The 15,238-nt window shown below is 60.6% G+C and overlaps 1 protein-coding gene across 4 annotated transcripts; it reads left to right on the top strand.

Annotated features, from left to right (window-relative positions):
- The first annotated feature begins 77 nt into the window (after nt 1-77).
- On the top strand, nt 78-15,194 carry MMS19 (MMS19 homolog, cytosolic iron-sulfur assembly component). 4 transcript variants are annotated; one of them, XM_032919948.1, is made up of 32 exons: nt 78-208; nt 1,299-2,886; nt 3,874-3,922; nt 4,682-4,782; nt 6,290-6,375; nt 6,790-6,864; nt 7,441-7,510; nt 7,698-7,826; nt 8,034-8,095; nt 8,357-8,443; nt 8,758-8,832; nt 9,104-9,181; nt 9,469-9,607; nt 9,984-10,138; nt 10,339-10,417; nt 10,669-10,794; nt 11,106-11,187; nt 11,463-11,560; nt 11,885-12,025; nt 12,214-12,369; nt 12,551-12,650; nt 12,818-12,920; nt 13,032-13,106; nt 13,235-13,361; nt 13,444-13,544; nt 13,634-13,690; nt 13,799-13,985; nt 14,084-14,166; nt 14,251-14,415; nt 14,493-14,552; nt 14,666-14,766; nt 14,845-15,194. In XM_032919948.1, exons 2-32 carry the CDS (start codon nt 2,838-2,840, stop codon nt 14,870-14,872), a joined length of 3,024 nt encoding a protein of 1,007 aa, XP_032775839.1. In that variant the 5' UTR covers nt 78-208; nt 1,299-2,837; the 3' UTR covers nt 14,873-15,194. The 4 variants fall into 4 exon arrangements, with proteins under 4 accessions (XP_032775839.1, XP_030342709.1, XP_032775840.1 ...); XM_030486849.1 differs by lacking the exon at nt 1,299-2,886 and having other exon boundaries at nt 79-208; XM_032919950.1 differs by lacking the exon at nt 1,299-2,886 and having other exon boundaries at nt 180-198.
- The last annotated feature ends 44 nt before the right edge of the window (nt 15,195-15,238 follow it).

The following is a 15,238-nucleotide window of genomic DNA, read 5'->3' on the forward strand; positions in this document are numbered from 1 at the left end:
GTGTCCGTGTGTGTCCTGTCCCCCCCCCCGCCCCAACCCAGCGTCCGGCGCATGCGCACGGGGGAGCGCTGGCGGCCGCTGCCCGGGGCCCGCGGTGCGATGGCGGCGGCCGGGCCGGAGGCGCAGGCGGGAGCGGCGGCGCTCGCAGCCTCCGTGCGGGACTTCGTGGCCGGGCAGCAGGACGGCTGCGCCGCGGAGGTGGCGGCAGGTACCGGGGCGGCGCCGGGCGTGCGCACGGCGGGGGTGCGGTGGGGCGGGCCCCGGGAGTGTGTGGTTGGACGCACGCGTGGCTGCGGGGCAGGGCTCAGGGCGCGCAGCGGGCCCGGCTCTGGGTGTGGGGCTGGAGCGTGCGGGTGTGGGGCAGGGCGTGGGGAACGGGTAGGGCCTGAGCGGGGCATTGAAAGGGTGTGGGCTATGGGGCGGGTGTGGGGCAGCAGCCAGCGTGAGGGGCGAGGATGAGGTGGGGTGAAGAGAGAGTTGAGGGGTCTGTGGGGCGGGTCAGGGGTTTGGGTGGCTGGGCTAGAGCATGGGCTGGGGTTGAAGGTGTTGGGTCTGCTGGTGGTGTCAGGAACAGGGAGTTGGGGGGCCAGGGAGGGGGATGTGGGGGGGATGTGTGAGCCGGCAGGAGCACAAGGCGGCGGGCCCAGCACTGCGGGTTCGGGATGCAGGGGGAGCTGCTGGTTATGGGTGGCTGGGGCCGGCTGTGTAGCAGTGAAGGCACCACTGGGAAGGGAGCTCCTGGCCTTGCTGAGATGCTGCAGGAGGTGACTGATGCACTGGCTTCACTGGTCCCTGTTTTGGGGCCCAGGCTCTGACTGCCCTCACTGTGGTTTCTCCTCCTTTCCTGGCAGGGCTTGAGGCAGTCGGTTTTCTTGGGTAATTTGTGTTTCTGCTTGGGGTGGTGGTTTGGTGACTTTGTTACAGTAGGGAATTTGCAGCTTCGGGAACGTGGCTTTCTAAGGACATGATGCCATGTTTGTGTTTCTAGGCAGTGGCTTCAGAGTGTTTGGAAAGGACTTGAGAGAGCAGAGAAGGACTATGTAGGTTACGTTATGCAAAGGGGTAGCTTATAGACATTTCCCAAGGCTGAGGGATTGCGAACTGATCCATAGTATCTTGGTGAGGAGATGAGCTGGCAGAACAGGAGGGTAACCCAGTGGTCCGTGTGAAGAAAATGCCAAGGAAACCTGGAGGAACCCGCTAAACCTGGTGACATTCAAGATCTTGCAAAAGAGTTGCACAAAGCCTCCAACATATTTGGAATAGATTACCTTAAAACTGCTGTTGTCATGTTGTAGAAGTGCCCGGAGAAAGCTTTGCCTCTTCAGAGACCCACAAAGAGAAGAGCTGCCCCTGTTGCCCCCAGCCCGGCTCTCATCAGCCGCTGGCACTTGTGACAAACCCACATTGACAAGCGAGGAGCCGGCGAGTCTCCTCCGGCCGCTGTGACCCTGCACGGAATCACACATCACAAGCTATTAAATTGCATCACGTATCCCTGAGCGAGAGGGGAGGTTGCTTCTAACCTTGTGGCCGTTGTGCAATTGTTGGAAGAAACACGCTGAGCTTCTCCCGTATCTTGCTGAGCGCTAAATTGAGTGTGACTTGGCAAGGGGAAGAAAGGGCTTGGTGCTGCCACAGCCAGCTGGGCTGCACGGGTCGGTGGGTGGCAGGAGGAGGCTGAACTCGGTTTTGTTCTGAGATGAGGAGAGGATACTGCCGGTACAGAAATCCGTCACACGCTCCCTGTGTTTTGAGGGTGTGGGGGAGACGGGAATGGAAAGCCTGCAGGAGTGATTAATGTCTAGAAGAACACTGTGTGAAACGGGGACAGACGTGTGGGGAGAGGGAGCAGATTGATTTGAGTAATAACGCAGCAACGGGTAAATGGCTCGTTTCTGTTTAGCCTCTGGGGTTGCAGGAACACGAGAACAGGAAGGCAACTCCTCCTGCTGAAGGAGTGCTGGGATTCAAGGTGTGTAATTAACCTTGGGGACGTGCTGCTGCTGCCAGATGTGGAGGCAGAAGTTTCACAGGCTCACTGCTGTGCTGATGAAGCAGCTCCAATTACACGGTGCTGGCGCTTTAGCAGTGGCCAGCGGGGCCCTGCCTGCGGGCAGGAGGCAGCACGCACAGGTCCTGCTGCCGGCACTGGTGTGGTCACCCTGCGTGAGGTGAAGGGGCCTCCAACCGCAGGGAGCGTCGATAACTGGTCGTGGTTTGGTCACTGCACTTCAGCTCTTTCCTGTTGATCAGGAAGCCGGCGGCTCTGTGTAGATGCCGCGTTCAGTCTCTGAACCCCAGGGAGGCAGAGCGCTTGGCTGCAGAGACACGGCTTGTCTCAGACCTGCTCCACGGTGGTTCAGAGGCACGAGGGCTTCTCGTGAGCTTGCAGAGTGGGGTGTCAGGATGCTGGGTGCGGAGGGGCTGTGTGAGCTCCCCTGGCAGCCCTCTGTGCCTTGCGCCAGTGCACAGCACCCGCTTGCTGTTGCGCTGCTCTGCAAGAGACGTTTCCAGCAGGTTACAGCTGTCACTCAAGGCAGTGCTTGTGGGCTCTGCAGCCTGCTGGGCTCCTCTTCCTCCTCGCTGCTCCCCTTATCTGTTCTGTCCCTCAGCCCAGGCTCCCTCTCCCTGCTGTGCCAAGCTGTGTGCAAGCTCTATCTCTGGAGTTACGGCTGCCTGCTGTCAGAAAACACTCTCATCTCTTCTCCCATCCCCAGAGACCGCTCTCTGATGAGCAGCATGACTTAATGCTGGAATTAGCTGCTTAGGAAGAGCCAGTAAATGCTTGCAACAGCAGGAGACACCAGCTGAGACAAGGCCTGGGAAAGCCCCGAATGAAACCTTCAGGCTTCCGAGGGAGCAGGTGCCCCGTCAGTCATGCAGGCAAGGCTCCAGCAGGGCAGAGGGGTGAACAGGGCCATCCAGAGTGCCCAGAAGTGCTACTGGGCAAAGACAGTGAGTCTCAGTGACTGGAAGGTGCTGGGTTTTGTGGAGGACGGCTGTTCTGTCCAGGTAGTGAGGGGTGCTGCTTGTTTCCAGTAATGTCCCTTGCCAGCTGAGCTGCAGGCTGGGGGTCTGAAGCTAAAGGCAGTCCTGTGCCTCCCACCCCATGTCTGACCACAGGGCACACACAGAGCTGTCCTGCTGGGAAGGTGTCACGGTGGTGGTGGGTGACAGGAATGGAGACCCTTCTGCCAAGGCTCTTGCAGGATGCAGCAGGTCCTTACCAAAGCCTCCCGAGGAGTGAGTCTTCCCCCACTTGAGCTGCAAGGATATTGAGGCAGGAGGCGAATGAGGCAACCTGGTGAGATGTCTGAGTCAGAGCTGGAAATAGACTCCTCGTCTTTCTCTGACCACAAAGCTGCCTTTCTCCCTGCCCTCCATATCGGAGGGAGTTTGTGCAGGTCTTGCTCAGCACAGCATGGAGGTGGTGGGGCTGAGGTGGGAAGCTGGGTGATCGCTGCCATCTGTGCTGTTTGCTCGGGCAGTTCTCCCTCAGGAAGCACCTGGGGAGCTGCTCTCTGCCTCCTCCTGGCTTGCTCGGGTTAGAGAAGTGGGTTTTGGTATCTCAGTGAAGTGAAGCATCGTGAGGCCTCTTCTCTGGGGCACCACGTGTTGGTGATGGATGCAGCCAGGCTGTGCAGAGCGGGTAGAGGCCCTCAGCTCTGATTTGGTCAGGGGAGCTCTTGGTCCCACATGTGTTTGCAGGCAGGGCTGGGGCAGCTGCACCAGGTAAGTGCTCAGTGAGGTGCTGGGCAGCCTTTCCCTCTGCGGTGTTGCCGGGAACCTTCCTGGAACGGTCTCCATCGCTGTGCCTGACTGAGGGTCTGGGAGTCTCTTTGGTTCACTCTCTTTACCTCCTTTCTTCAGGGTTGAAAGATGGCAGCTGGACCATACTACAGCTTGTAGAAGCCCTGGGGTAAGAAAAGCCTTTTACATGTTATGCTTCGCATCAGGGCCTTGCAGGGAAGATTCCTGCAAGGAGGGTCAGTGTGAAGGAGAAGTGTGCTGGTGCAGGATGTGCTGGTAGACACCGCAGCATGCAGGCTTGCAAGGATGTTGTCTGCTCATGGAGCATGGAGGCCTGAGCAGTGCTTTGCCTCCCAGGACTTGGGAGCTATTTGGGGAAGAGCAAGGCTGGAGTGGCTCGTGATGCTCTCCCAGAACCAAGGAGGGGGTGTTGTGGCAGCAGCGAGCTGCGGGGCACTTCTTAGCTGGAGCTGTCCCTGAGCACACAGCTGCACATCCCCGTGTCACGAGGTGGCTGGTGCTCAGCTTTTGCTTCTGTCTATGAGCTCTGGTGGCCTGGGACTGGGGAGGCTTGTTGCTCCCCGGCTGGGGGCTGGGTTTGACTCGTCGTAAGAGGCTTTGCTCTTTTTTGGCCCTTGTGATCTCAGGAGCCTAATTTCAGGTGCAGAGCATGGTGCAAGAGCAATTTCTTTGGTCTGACTTGGGAGCTTGGGTTTCTTGCTGCATGGCTCCGGGTGCATGCGTGCAGCACAGTCAGGGGAAGAGGAGTCTGCTCCCACCCTGCTGGCGGGTCAGGCAGGACTGGGCCACCACCCCCTGCCCAAGAGCAGCGCCTCTTTGTTGTTATAACGTGTCTGCTCAGGATGTGCTTCCTGCTCGGGTGTCCCTGCTCACAACAGGCCTCTGGTGCTTTCTCCCCATGGGTTAGGTTTTGCCTGGAGAACACAGATCCTCGGATGCGAGGCCGAGGCATGCAGCTGCTGTCACAAGTCCTGCTCCAGTGTTACTCCCTGCTCCAGGAGAAGGAAGGTAAGGGCTGCTCTGGGCCCTGGAGTCGCTGCTGGCAGGTTGGGAGCAAAGCCTGTGCTGCTCAAGTGTCTGTCCTGCAGTTAGCAAAGGGATGGATTTAGCACAGTGACAACTTTGTGCGTGTCTCTCGAGTCCAAGTCCAAGGAGGGCACGGGGCTCACACTGCAGCCTTTCTGCCACTCTCACCACACAATTCAGGTCAGTCCCTGCAGACACCAAAGCCCTAAGTACTGCTGGTGCCCCTGGCAGTGTGGGTGATTCACACACAGGCGTGCTCAGCGCCACGTGGGACACCTTGGGGATGTATCTGCATGTCAGAATCCACTGGTGGGGGTGATTCAGTGAAGGGAAACCATTGTTCACAAAGCAAGGCATGTTGCAGCCCTGTGGCCTGCCCAAGTTAACTCTGAGGGAACCCTGGGGCCTGGGGAGGAGGAGAGATCAGTGTAAGGATGAGAGTGGAGTAGAGGATTGGGGTGCCCTGTTAATGGAGGCAAGGAGAAGGTTTGGCTGTGTTAGGTGCCCCATAGCAGCTGCCTGGCAGTAGGGGAATCCAGTGGAGGCCTTGCTGATGGGTAGCTGAACCTGTGCCAGCAGGCTGCCGAGGCAGGGGGGCTCAATGAGTAAGTGAGGTGGAGGAAGAGAAGGATGGAAGTAAAAGGTGCTTAGTCCTTGGCATTAGGAGCTCTGTAAGTCTCAGACTGGTGTCAGGCAAGAGCAGCTGTGCAGAGGACAGACTGGCTGCTGGTGTAGCTGGAGTGTGATGGCTGTATGGGGACTGGGGTGCTCTGGAGGTGGGGAGGTTCGGTGGGGGTGCCTGCAGAGTCAGGGCAGTGAGCTGGGTTAAAGCCAAGTCCCCAGGAGCTCTGGAGAAGGGTGAGCAGAACCAGCTCCCGGCGGGGCACAGGCAGGTGCTGTGACACCCCCCGCTGGCCCCATCTCCCTTCGTGTCCTTCCTCACGCAGTTCATTTCCCAAGCGCTGCGTCAGGCTGCTCCTGGGGGGGGAGTTTCTGCACAGCTCTGGGCACCGGATGCTGCCAGCCGGCTCTTCCAGTCTGCTTCCTGCTGCCGCTCCCGAGGGCCGGGGCGTGCAGGCGCCCGTGGCTGTGACTCAGGGGCCGGGAACGCGCTGTGGAGCCGGAGCTGCTGCTCCAGCCCTGCGCCGCGCCCCGTGACATCCTCCAGCCTCCGCTGAGCCCATGTCTGCCCTGCTGCCGCTCGTGTCTGCGCCCACATGTTGGGACAGGCCAGGGCAAATGCCTTGGGTAGCTCCAGCACCTCTGCAGCGGCCAAAGGCGGGTGCTGCCCCACTGCGGTCAGACGTGGGTTGCTCTTGAGGGGAGGGTGAAGGTGTTGGAGCCAGGTGGGTGCACCCGCTTCGCCCCATTGACCAGTGCAAGATGTGCTCGTTCTTATTCTGGCAGCTGGTTTTGGCAGAACTGGGGCTGGAGCCCGGCAGCTGCATTTCCTGGGACTTACACACACATTGGTGTCTGTTTCTGACAGTGCTACATCTGGTCCTGTTCTATGAGAACCGGCTGCAAGATCATCACCTTGTGATCCCCTCGGTGCTCCAGGGACTCCGAGCACTGGTGAGCTCCCTTCCACAGCGCACGGTGCTGGGATGCGCTCCAGCATGGTGCCAGGGAGGTGCAACACGTGGGTACAGGTTGGAGCAGCATGTTGAGCAGGGCCTGGCTGGGCTGTTAGCTCTTGCTTGGTGGCATTGCCCTGTCTCCTACATGCCCCGGCTGTGCCCCTTGCAGAGGGGCAGCAGAGAGGAGGCTGTCTTGATTTCCTGCCTTGTGCTGATACTGGGCAGGGATTCCCTAGCTACCCTGGGGAGCAGCAGAAATGATAAGCACCTTGTCCTGACCTGTCTGTGGGAATGGTGAGCTCTCCCTGTAAGAGACGATCCTGCAGGCAGCTGCAGTACAGAGGCACGAGCTCTGTTATATGGTTACCATCATGGTTTTCTACTCCTGCTCTTCTTTTCCTGTCCCCAGAGCATGTGTGAGGTGCTGTCCCCGGGGCTAGCGGTGTCTGTGCTCAAAGCCATCTTCCAGGAGGTACATGTGCAGGTGAGCAGTGTGATTTCCCATCCTCCTATCCCTGCTCCCTGGGTGTCTGGGGATGGCCTGCCTGCCCTGAGGACTGCACATGCAGTAGCAGTGCAGTGTAGCGCATCCTTCAGCGCAGTGCGGTGCTTCTGCAGAGCTTAGAGACAGCATGGCTCACTGCAGAGCGACAGGCAGGCAGCAGCCAAGCATCCTGTTTGGCCCTTGTCCTCTCTTCTCTCAGCCCTGGGGGAATTATTTCCTTTGCTCTATTCCCCAGGCTGTGTTTTAAGTGCCTTCAGGCCCCAGATTCTTCCCCAATTTAAGTTTGTTTACACCGACAGGGCCTTGGGCAGCACGTGTAGCTCTGGTGTTACTGTGGTGGTGCATTCATGCCGTGATGGACACAGTCACACTCACGTGCCTTTGCATAGGCATGTGTATGCTTTGCATGTGATAAATGGGATCTGCATGCCAGGAAGCAGCAGCTGGGCTACTGGGGATCCTGTCCTCTTCCCAAGGGCATGTGCTGCCCTTGGGTGGTGGGTGGTGGCGCTGCCTTGTGCAGCAGTGTTTTGATTGCTCTGCTCTTCCCTCCAGTCCCTGCTGCAGCTGGACCGCCACACAGTCTACAGCATCATCACCAACTTCATGGGCACCAGGGAGGAAGGTGAGGGGAAGGTGACAGAACCACTCTGAGGCTGTCCAGGCTGGGAAAAAGGTTTGGGTTTGCCTTCTCTGAGCGCTCTGTGGCTCTGGCTGGGGAGAACTGGAAGGGCGGGGGAAACTGTGCTGACTTCATGCCATGTTGGTGGGATCTGGTGTCCTGCACCTGCTCATGTTCCTTCTTTCTGCAGAGCTGAAGGGCCTGGGTGCTGACTTCACCTTCGGCTTCATCCAGGTGATGGATGGGGAGAAGGATCCCCGCAATCTGCTGGTGGCCTTCCAGATTGTGCGTGATCTCATTGCCAAGAACTACGCCCTGGGTGAGCCTGTGCCACTGTGCAGAGCTGACTGGGACACAGTCAGCTCAGTGAGCCGTTGGAGGGGTGGCTCTTGGGTCTGATCAGGGCTGGGGTGGTCCCTGACATACTTCAGGAGCTGCAGAGCCAGCCTGTGGTGGGTGCTGGGCATAGCTGCTGTGCCTCTTTTGCCCAGCATCTCTGCTTACTCAGTCTCTCCTCTCCCTGCAGGTCCCTTTGTGGAGGAGCTCTTTGAAGTTACATCATGCTACTTCCCCATTGATTTTACTCCAGTGAGTGAGTCTGCCCTGTGCCACAGCCTGTTCCTTCTGGTGTTTTCTCAGGGGCTTGTGTCTCCGCCAGGGAATGGGTAGAGAGGATGGGAAGAGTCTTGGCTGGGCAGTATCAAGCTGTGAGCTGTAGTACCCAGGCTGGCAGGCTGGTGCCAAGCTGGCTGCAGTGACTGGCACTGCTGCTGCCTTGCTGGAGATGAGGTGATGCAGCTGATGGCTGGGCTGGGAGATTTCCTGACCTGCTTTCTGCTTCCTTTCCAGCCCCCTAATGATCCTCATGGCATCCAGAGAGAAGACCTGATCCTGAGCCTCCGGGCTGTACTGGCCTCAACACCCCAATTTGCTGAGGTAGGAAGCTCCTAGGGGGTTCTTGGGCACCCCATTGCTCCCTGAGCACAGGCTGCATTTCCTAGTGCTGCGGCTCCTGCTGTGGCTCTGTGGGATGTGAACAGTTGGGACCAGGAGCCTGCACTAGGGCAGCCCTGTCTCCTGCTGGGGCAGGGCATGGGGAGGGTGCTGACACTGACACCCTGGGAAGGGGCTGCCTCTTGCAGGTATCCCTCCACCTCTGCTCTCCTGGCAGAGGCTGAGCTTGCAGCCCTGCAGGGCCGTGGACAACATGGTGCAAAGGGTGGGCTGAGTCTAAGTGCCTCTCTCTGCAGTTCCTTCTGCCTCTGCTCATTGAGAAGATGGACTCAGAGCTGCAAAGTGCCAAGCTTGATGCCCTGCAGACTCTGGTAAGGAGGAATCCTTTACCTTCAGCCCACAGCTGGCCCGTGGCGGCTGCCAGCCACCTCTGAGCCCTTCTCCCTGCCAGTCAGAGACTCTCCCTTGCAGAGCTACAATTTCCAGTGTCCTAGTTTGGCCTGCATTGCTCTTCCCTCTTTTTCTCTCAATTGAGTGGTTTGTGCAGTTCAGCATGAGCCTGCCAGGGTGGGCAGTGTCCCTGCTCAGTGTCCTCCCTGTACTGGCTTCTCTTTGATGCCTTCTCCTGGCTCCCTCTTGCAGACTGCCTGCTGTGCCATCTACGGGCAGAAGGAGCTGCAGGAATTCCTCCCCAGCCTCTGGTCATCCCTGCGCAGGGAGGTGAGTACTGCAGGGCCCCTAACAAATGCTCCACCAGAGCTGGGCTCCTGCCGAGCAGTTCACAGCCAGACCAGGCAGGCTCCATGCCTCTCAGCAGCCCCAACCTGTGGCCTGGGACAGCCCCAGCTGAAAAGTGGGGGGACAGGCCCTAAGCGTTTTCCTGGGGCTTGGATGTGCCACGCTGCGTGTCCAAAGCATGTGGGGAGCCTGAGCCTTTCAGCCGGCGTCGGGAGCACAAAGCCTGCGGTTGGGGTCAGTGTGGAGCTCATCCTGTGGCCTCTCTGCAGGTGTTCCAGACAGCGAGTGAGAAGGTGGAGGCTGAGAGCCTGGCTGCCCTGCACGCCCTCTCTGCCTGCCTGTCCCGCTCCGTGCTCAGCTCTGACACTGAGGATCTGCTGGATTCCTTCCTCAGCAGCATCCTGCAAGGTAAGCTGGCAGAGACACCTACCCTGCGCCAAGCGTCCTCCTAGCTAGACGTCTGCTCTCCTGTTCTGTTTGAAGCCTCTTTCTTCCTTTTATAGCACTCACAGCTAATGTTAGCTTCTCCAGGGTGATTGGCTGCAGGAAGGGAGAAGGGGGCATAGTAGGAAATGCCTGTTGGATTGAGTTGCTTCCCTCTCTGCTGGGACTGTGACATCCAAGGCTGTGCTGTGCGCTGCTGGGGGAAGCAGCTGTGTTGGGGAGGCTGAGCTGCAGCTCGGAGCTGCGCCCTGGCAGTACGTCCCAGCCCTGCTATCGGCTGTGTCCCCGCACACGAGGCGCAGGAGCTGTGCGGGTGCAGCTCACACCCGGCCTATTGCAGACTGCAGGCACCATCTGTGCGAGCCCGACATGAAGCTGGTGTGGCCGAGTGCCAAGCTCCTGCAGGCAGCAGCGGGCGCCTCCCTGCGCGCCTGCCACCGCGTCACCCGCAGCGTCCTGCCCCTGCTGCTGGAGCAGTACACCAAGCACCCGCAGGTGAGGGGCACCCCAGCCCTGTGCTCACAGAGGCAGGGCCCACTGTAGGGCTTGGTGGGAGCAGGGTGTCCAATGGGCACTCTTCCGTGGCTGCAGGTGGGGACCCTATGGGCACCCGCTGGCCTTGCAAGCACTGGGCTGAGGCATGGCTCTGCCTCAGCAGTGACTGGGATCTGGGTTACACCTTTGTGTCCCTGCAGAGCAGCCAGAGGAGGACAATTCTGGAAATGCTGCTGGGCTTCCTGGAATTGCAGCAGAAATGGGGACATGTGGAAGAAGGTGAGGCTGGCCGGTCCCTCTGGGGGCATCTCTGTCCCGGGGGGCTGCTGGCTCTGACCTCACCTTCCTGTATGCTGACAGAGCGGGAAAGCTCTGGCTGCATGTGCAACCCGTGCGTGTCCCAGGGACCCTGCATGGTTGGGTGTCAACTGGCAGGTCCCCAGAAAGGGTCTGTCGGGTGCCGTGGCTGGTGGCTGTGCATTGGCAGCCCGGCGCACGCACTGACTCCATGTCTCTCCCTGTCTCTCTAGAGGAGAGCGCTCTGCTGTCACTCCAGGCCCCCATTTGCTCCGTGGTGTTCTCAGCATTGACGGATCCCAGTGTGCAGCTGCAGCTGGTCGGGATCAGGGCACTGACTGTCCTGGGCTCTCTGCAAGGTTAGTGCCTTGTTTGCCTTGGGGAGGCAGAGGAAGGTGTCACCCTGTGCTGGGACACACGGTGCCACGTGGCTGCTGGGACGTCCTTGCCTGCTGCCTGTAGGTGCACGGGAGCAGTGGCAGCATTTTCTACCCAGGCCATGAGCTCCAGGGTAACTTCGTCTCTCTCTTGCCTGTTTGTGGTGGGCACCTTGTATCTCTGGAATTTGGCATATTACTGCTAATCTGAAGGGGGGGGAAGGATGCTGGGCAGAACATCGGCATCTTTGCCTTTCGCTGAGGGCAGGATTCCTCTATGGCTCTTGTTCCAGGTTTTCTGTCTCCCTCTGACCTGGAGCTGGTTGTGGATCACCTCATCCGTCGTGCTCTGTGTGAGGAGGATTCCCAGAGCAGGTGAGGGGTGGGCTGGCACCACAGCCATCACCCGTGCTCTGGGGAGAGGAACGAAGCCTGGGGAAGGCACAGGAACTGTCTGAACTAAAAAAACTATGTGGGTGTAAGAGCAAAGAGTTAAACCAGGAAACTTATGGGCTGGAAATTAAAAAGTCTGGGCCTCTTAAATGGGTTTCTGGAGGCACCATCTTGCCCGGATCTGTGCAGCTGGTGTACAGGCAGCCCAGGGTTTGCAGTGCTCACATCATCCCTCTCACTCCCTTCCCCTCTGGCAGCGAAGCAGCAATGGAGGCAGCGGGATCTCTGGCCCCCATCTACCCAAAGGTTTTCTCTGGACGCATGGTACCCAGGCTCGAAGAGGAGCTGCAGTCAGGTAGGGCTTGGGAAGGGAGCAGTGTCTGCTTTTGGGGTGAAACCTGTCCCATTCCTGTTTGGCTCCCGCCAGGCAGTGGGGCTGTGCCATGTGGCATAGGATGGTGGTTCTCCTTGGGGGATTCCCAGCGCAGGGACTGCGGTGCCCGGTGCTGACAACCAGCTTGCGCAGCTAGGATCACCCCTGTGGGGACGAGCTGCCCAGCCCCGGAGCAGGCACAGTGCCTTGGCTGGTTCTGCTGTGCTTCACCCCATACACACCGGCAGGGTCTGGGCCCTGGGTGAGGGGTCTGGTGTCACCCCCCTGAATGTGTTTCCTCTTCAGAGCGGGAGGAGGAGAGCGCCAGTGACCGCAGCTCCCTGCGGCAGCGCTCCCTGCAGGCCCTGGCAGCCGTGTCCACACACACCAGCATCGTGAGGGAGACTGTCCCTGTCCTGCTGCAGCACCTCCGGAAGGTGCAGAAAGGTAACACAGCCCGCAGCGGGCAGCTCCGGAGCTGCCTCCGTTCCTGCTGAGGGCTGGGAGAGTGGAGAGGGCCGTGGTGTGAGGAGCCCGGGCTGGGCTGTGAATCCCGCTGGAGGAGGGAGGGCTGCATTGCCCCGGGATCCCTGCGCAGAGCAGGCTCTTGGTGTGACAGTGACTGTGTCCTGTAGGTAGCGAGGCCGGGCGGGCACAAGACATCATCTCCGTGTGCCAGAGCCTGCACCGCGTGGCGCTGCAGTGCCAGCAGGACGCGGAGAGCTGCTGGTACTATCACCAGGCGGTGGTGCCCTGCCTGCTGGCCATGGCCGTGCAGGCTGCCATGCAAGGTAGGAGCGGGGCTGGAGCGGGAGCGGGGCGAGCAGGTGGCTCCCCGGGCTCCCTGAACCCGCAGCCCGCGCTGTGCTGCCGCCCTCCGGCAGCCGCGGGCACTGCGGGCCCCGCACTGCCATGGGGCCGGTGCGGGGCAGGGCGCAGTGCCTGACCCTGCTTTCCTCCCGCTGCCTGCAGAGAGCACCCACCCGCCGCTGGGCAAGGCGCTGCTGCAGGAAGAGGTGCTGGCTGCCATGGTCCCAGTCATCAGCGCCGCCACCACTCACCTGAGCCCTGAGTGAGTGACACTGGGTGGGAAGCCGGGCACTCCATCATGGGGAGGGGGCAGGCTGCGTCCCCCCTGCTGCTGGCTGTGCAGGGAGGCTCTGCGCCTCGTAGGAGGTACATGGGAACTCTCTGGTGACCCTCCCAGAGCAGCACATTGCAATGTCTCCTTTCTCCTAGGCTGGCTGCCCAGAGCGTGTCTCATGTGGTGCCCCTCTTCTTGAATGGGGAGGTCTCTTTCCTGCCCCAGAACAGTTTTCCCTGCTCCTTCCAGCCCTTCCAGGTGCGTTGGATGCTTGGGGCTGGGCTGCTGGAACAGGGGCAGGGAATGAGGATGTCTGCACAGGCTGGCAGCAAGGATCATGATGACATGGGCACTGCTCTTCCCTTGCAGGATGGGGAGTGCTTGGAGGCACAAAGGCGCCTGGTCGCCCTCCTCATGGCCTTCGTCTGCTCCTTGCCCCGCAACGTAAGTTGGTGGGAGCAGAGTGAAAGAGGCCCTGGCTGAGCACCATCCTGCCTGGGACCACAGCAAGCTCCGCGGGCAGAAGGGAAAGCTGCAGCCCCAAACTATAAGACACTCTCTTTCATTTCCAGGTGGCAATTCCTCAGCAGGAATGGCTGCTCCGGGAGCTGCTGGCGCTGAGCTGCTCCTGCAACTGCCCCTTCACTGCCACCACAGCTGCCAAGTGCTTTGCGGGGCTGGTGAACAAGCACCCGGCAGGTAAGGGGCTGGGCACAATGCTGTGTGTCCCTGCCCACTGCTGGCAGGGCAGTGGCTCAGCCTGTCCCTTCCATGTCCCCAGGGCAGCAGCTGGATGAGATCCTGCAGCTTGCAGTGAACAGGATAGAGCCTGGCCTGGTGGAGGGGCCGCACCGGACGCAGGCGCTCACCCTGCTGCTGTGGGTAAGGCCTGCCCTGGGAGAGAAGGGGCAGAGAGATGGGGTGGGGGGCTGAGGGGCTGGCCCGGTGCTGACTCTGCTCTGCCTGCATAGGTGACCAAAGCCCTGGTGCTGCGCTACCACCCCTTGAGCTCCCACCTGACGGATAAGGTAGGCAGTGGAGGGACTGGGTGCTGCCCAGGAGCCTGCCTGCTCCCTGTGGGGCTGGCTGGGACCCCCAGCAGCAGGACCCCCGGCTTAGGGCTCTCTCCCGTGCAGCTGCTGGACCTGCTGAGCGATGCAGAGCTGGGCCCTGCCGCAGCCGATGGCTTCTCCCTGCTGATGGCTGAGTCCCCGGACGTGCTGCACAAGGGCTGCCACGCCGACGTGCGCATCATGTTCCGGCAGCGCTTCTTCACCGACAACGTCCCCAAGCTGGTGCAGGGCTTCCACGGGGCTGGCCCCGGTGAGCAGCCACCCCCAGCCCGGCCCGTGACGCCAGGGGACCGGAGCTGGCGTCCCCTCCTTCCCCTGGCTGCCTGTAACCGTGTCTGCTCTCCACAGACGTGAAGGCCAATTACCTGAAGGGCCTGTCCCATGTGCTCAACCACCTCCCCAAGCCTGTGCTGGTGACGGAGCTGCCCACGGTGAGAGCTAGCAGCAGGCACTATGGCAGCACAGAGTGCATGGCTGGGAGTTACTCACGTCTCCTGTGTTCTCCCCACCTGCAGCTGCTTTCCCTCCTGCTCGAGGCCTTGTCCTGCTCAGACCGTGTGGTGCAGCTTTCCACACTGAGCTGCCTCCAGCCACTGCTGCTCGAAGCTCCCCAGATCATGAGCCTGCACGTCGACACACTGGTCACTAAATTCCTCAGCCTCACCTCCAGCCCTACCATGGTACGTGCTCCTCCTCCTTCTCCCCCATGCCCCTCTCCTTTGCCGCCTTCTGCTGCCTTCACCCCTCTTTGTTCCAGGCTGTCCGCATCGCCGCCCTGCGCTGTGCCCATGCGCTTACCAGCCTGCCCACCATAGTGGTAAGTGCTCCTGCAGCAGCCTCCTCCTGCATGTAGAGGGGCAGGGGGCTCCCAAACCTCTTCCCAGGAGGCAGCCAGCACTCAGCTCTCTAAGAGCCCTCTCTGTCCCACAGCTGCTCCCATACAAGGCCCGAGTTATCCGGGCACTGGCCAAGCCTTTGGATGACAAGAAGAGGCTGGTGCGGAAGGAGGCGGTGGCAGCACGGGGGGAATGGTGAGTGCAGGCGGCTGGAGCTGCTGCGGTGCTGGGGTGTTTGGGACGGGGCTGATGGCACCATCTCTGTCCCTGCAGGTTCCTGCTGGGCAGCCCGGGCAGGTGAGTGCCCTGCATCCCGTCCCTGTGCTGATCAACCGTCTGACCAGCCCCTGACACCCCACCACGCCATGGACCCTCGGAGCCCAGTACTGCCCCCGTGCCGGGGCTGGAGCCTGGAGGCCGGCAGGCAGCACCCTCACTGCGGCACCTTCCCAGCACCCCAGCGGGCAGGGAGCTGTGCCACTTGTGGCTTACCCACCTTCTGCTGCAGCAGGGACAGGGATGGACAGACCGGCCACGTGTGAGTGGAGAGGGCAGGCCTGTGCACACGTGTGTGCTGTGTGGCAACCCACACACCAGAGGAATAAATATCTCTGTTTTGGTAATGCTGTGGGGGGGTCCCATGTGGCCTAGGCTGGGACCTAGTGCC

This window comes from Strigops habroptila, chromosome 5 (genome assembly GCF_004027225.2).
Source record: "Strigops habroptila isolate Jane chromosome 5, bStrHab1.2.pri, whole genome shotgun sequence".
Lineage (NCBI taxonomy): Eukaryota > Metazoa > Chordata > Aves > Psittaciformes > Psittacidae > Strigops > Strigops habroptila.

Bases quoted from the DNA above. Each gene is read 5' to 3' on its own strand.
- MMS19 (XM_030486849.1), top strand. From the start codon at position 100: ATGGCGGCGGCCGGGCCGGAGGCGCAGGCGGGAGCGGCGGCGCTCGCA. The intron at 7,511-7,697 runs GTGAGGGGAAGG...TTCTTTCTGCAG, and splicing joins CATGGGCACCAGGGAGGAAG to AGCTGAAGGGCCTGGGTGCT. The intron at 12,026-12,213 runs GTAACACAGCCC...TGTGTCCTGTAG, and splicing joins CCTCCGGAAGGTGCAGAAAG to GTAGCGAGGCCGGGCGGGCA.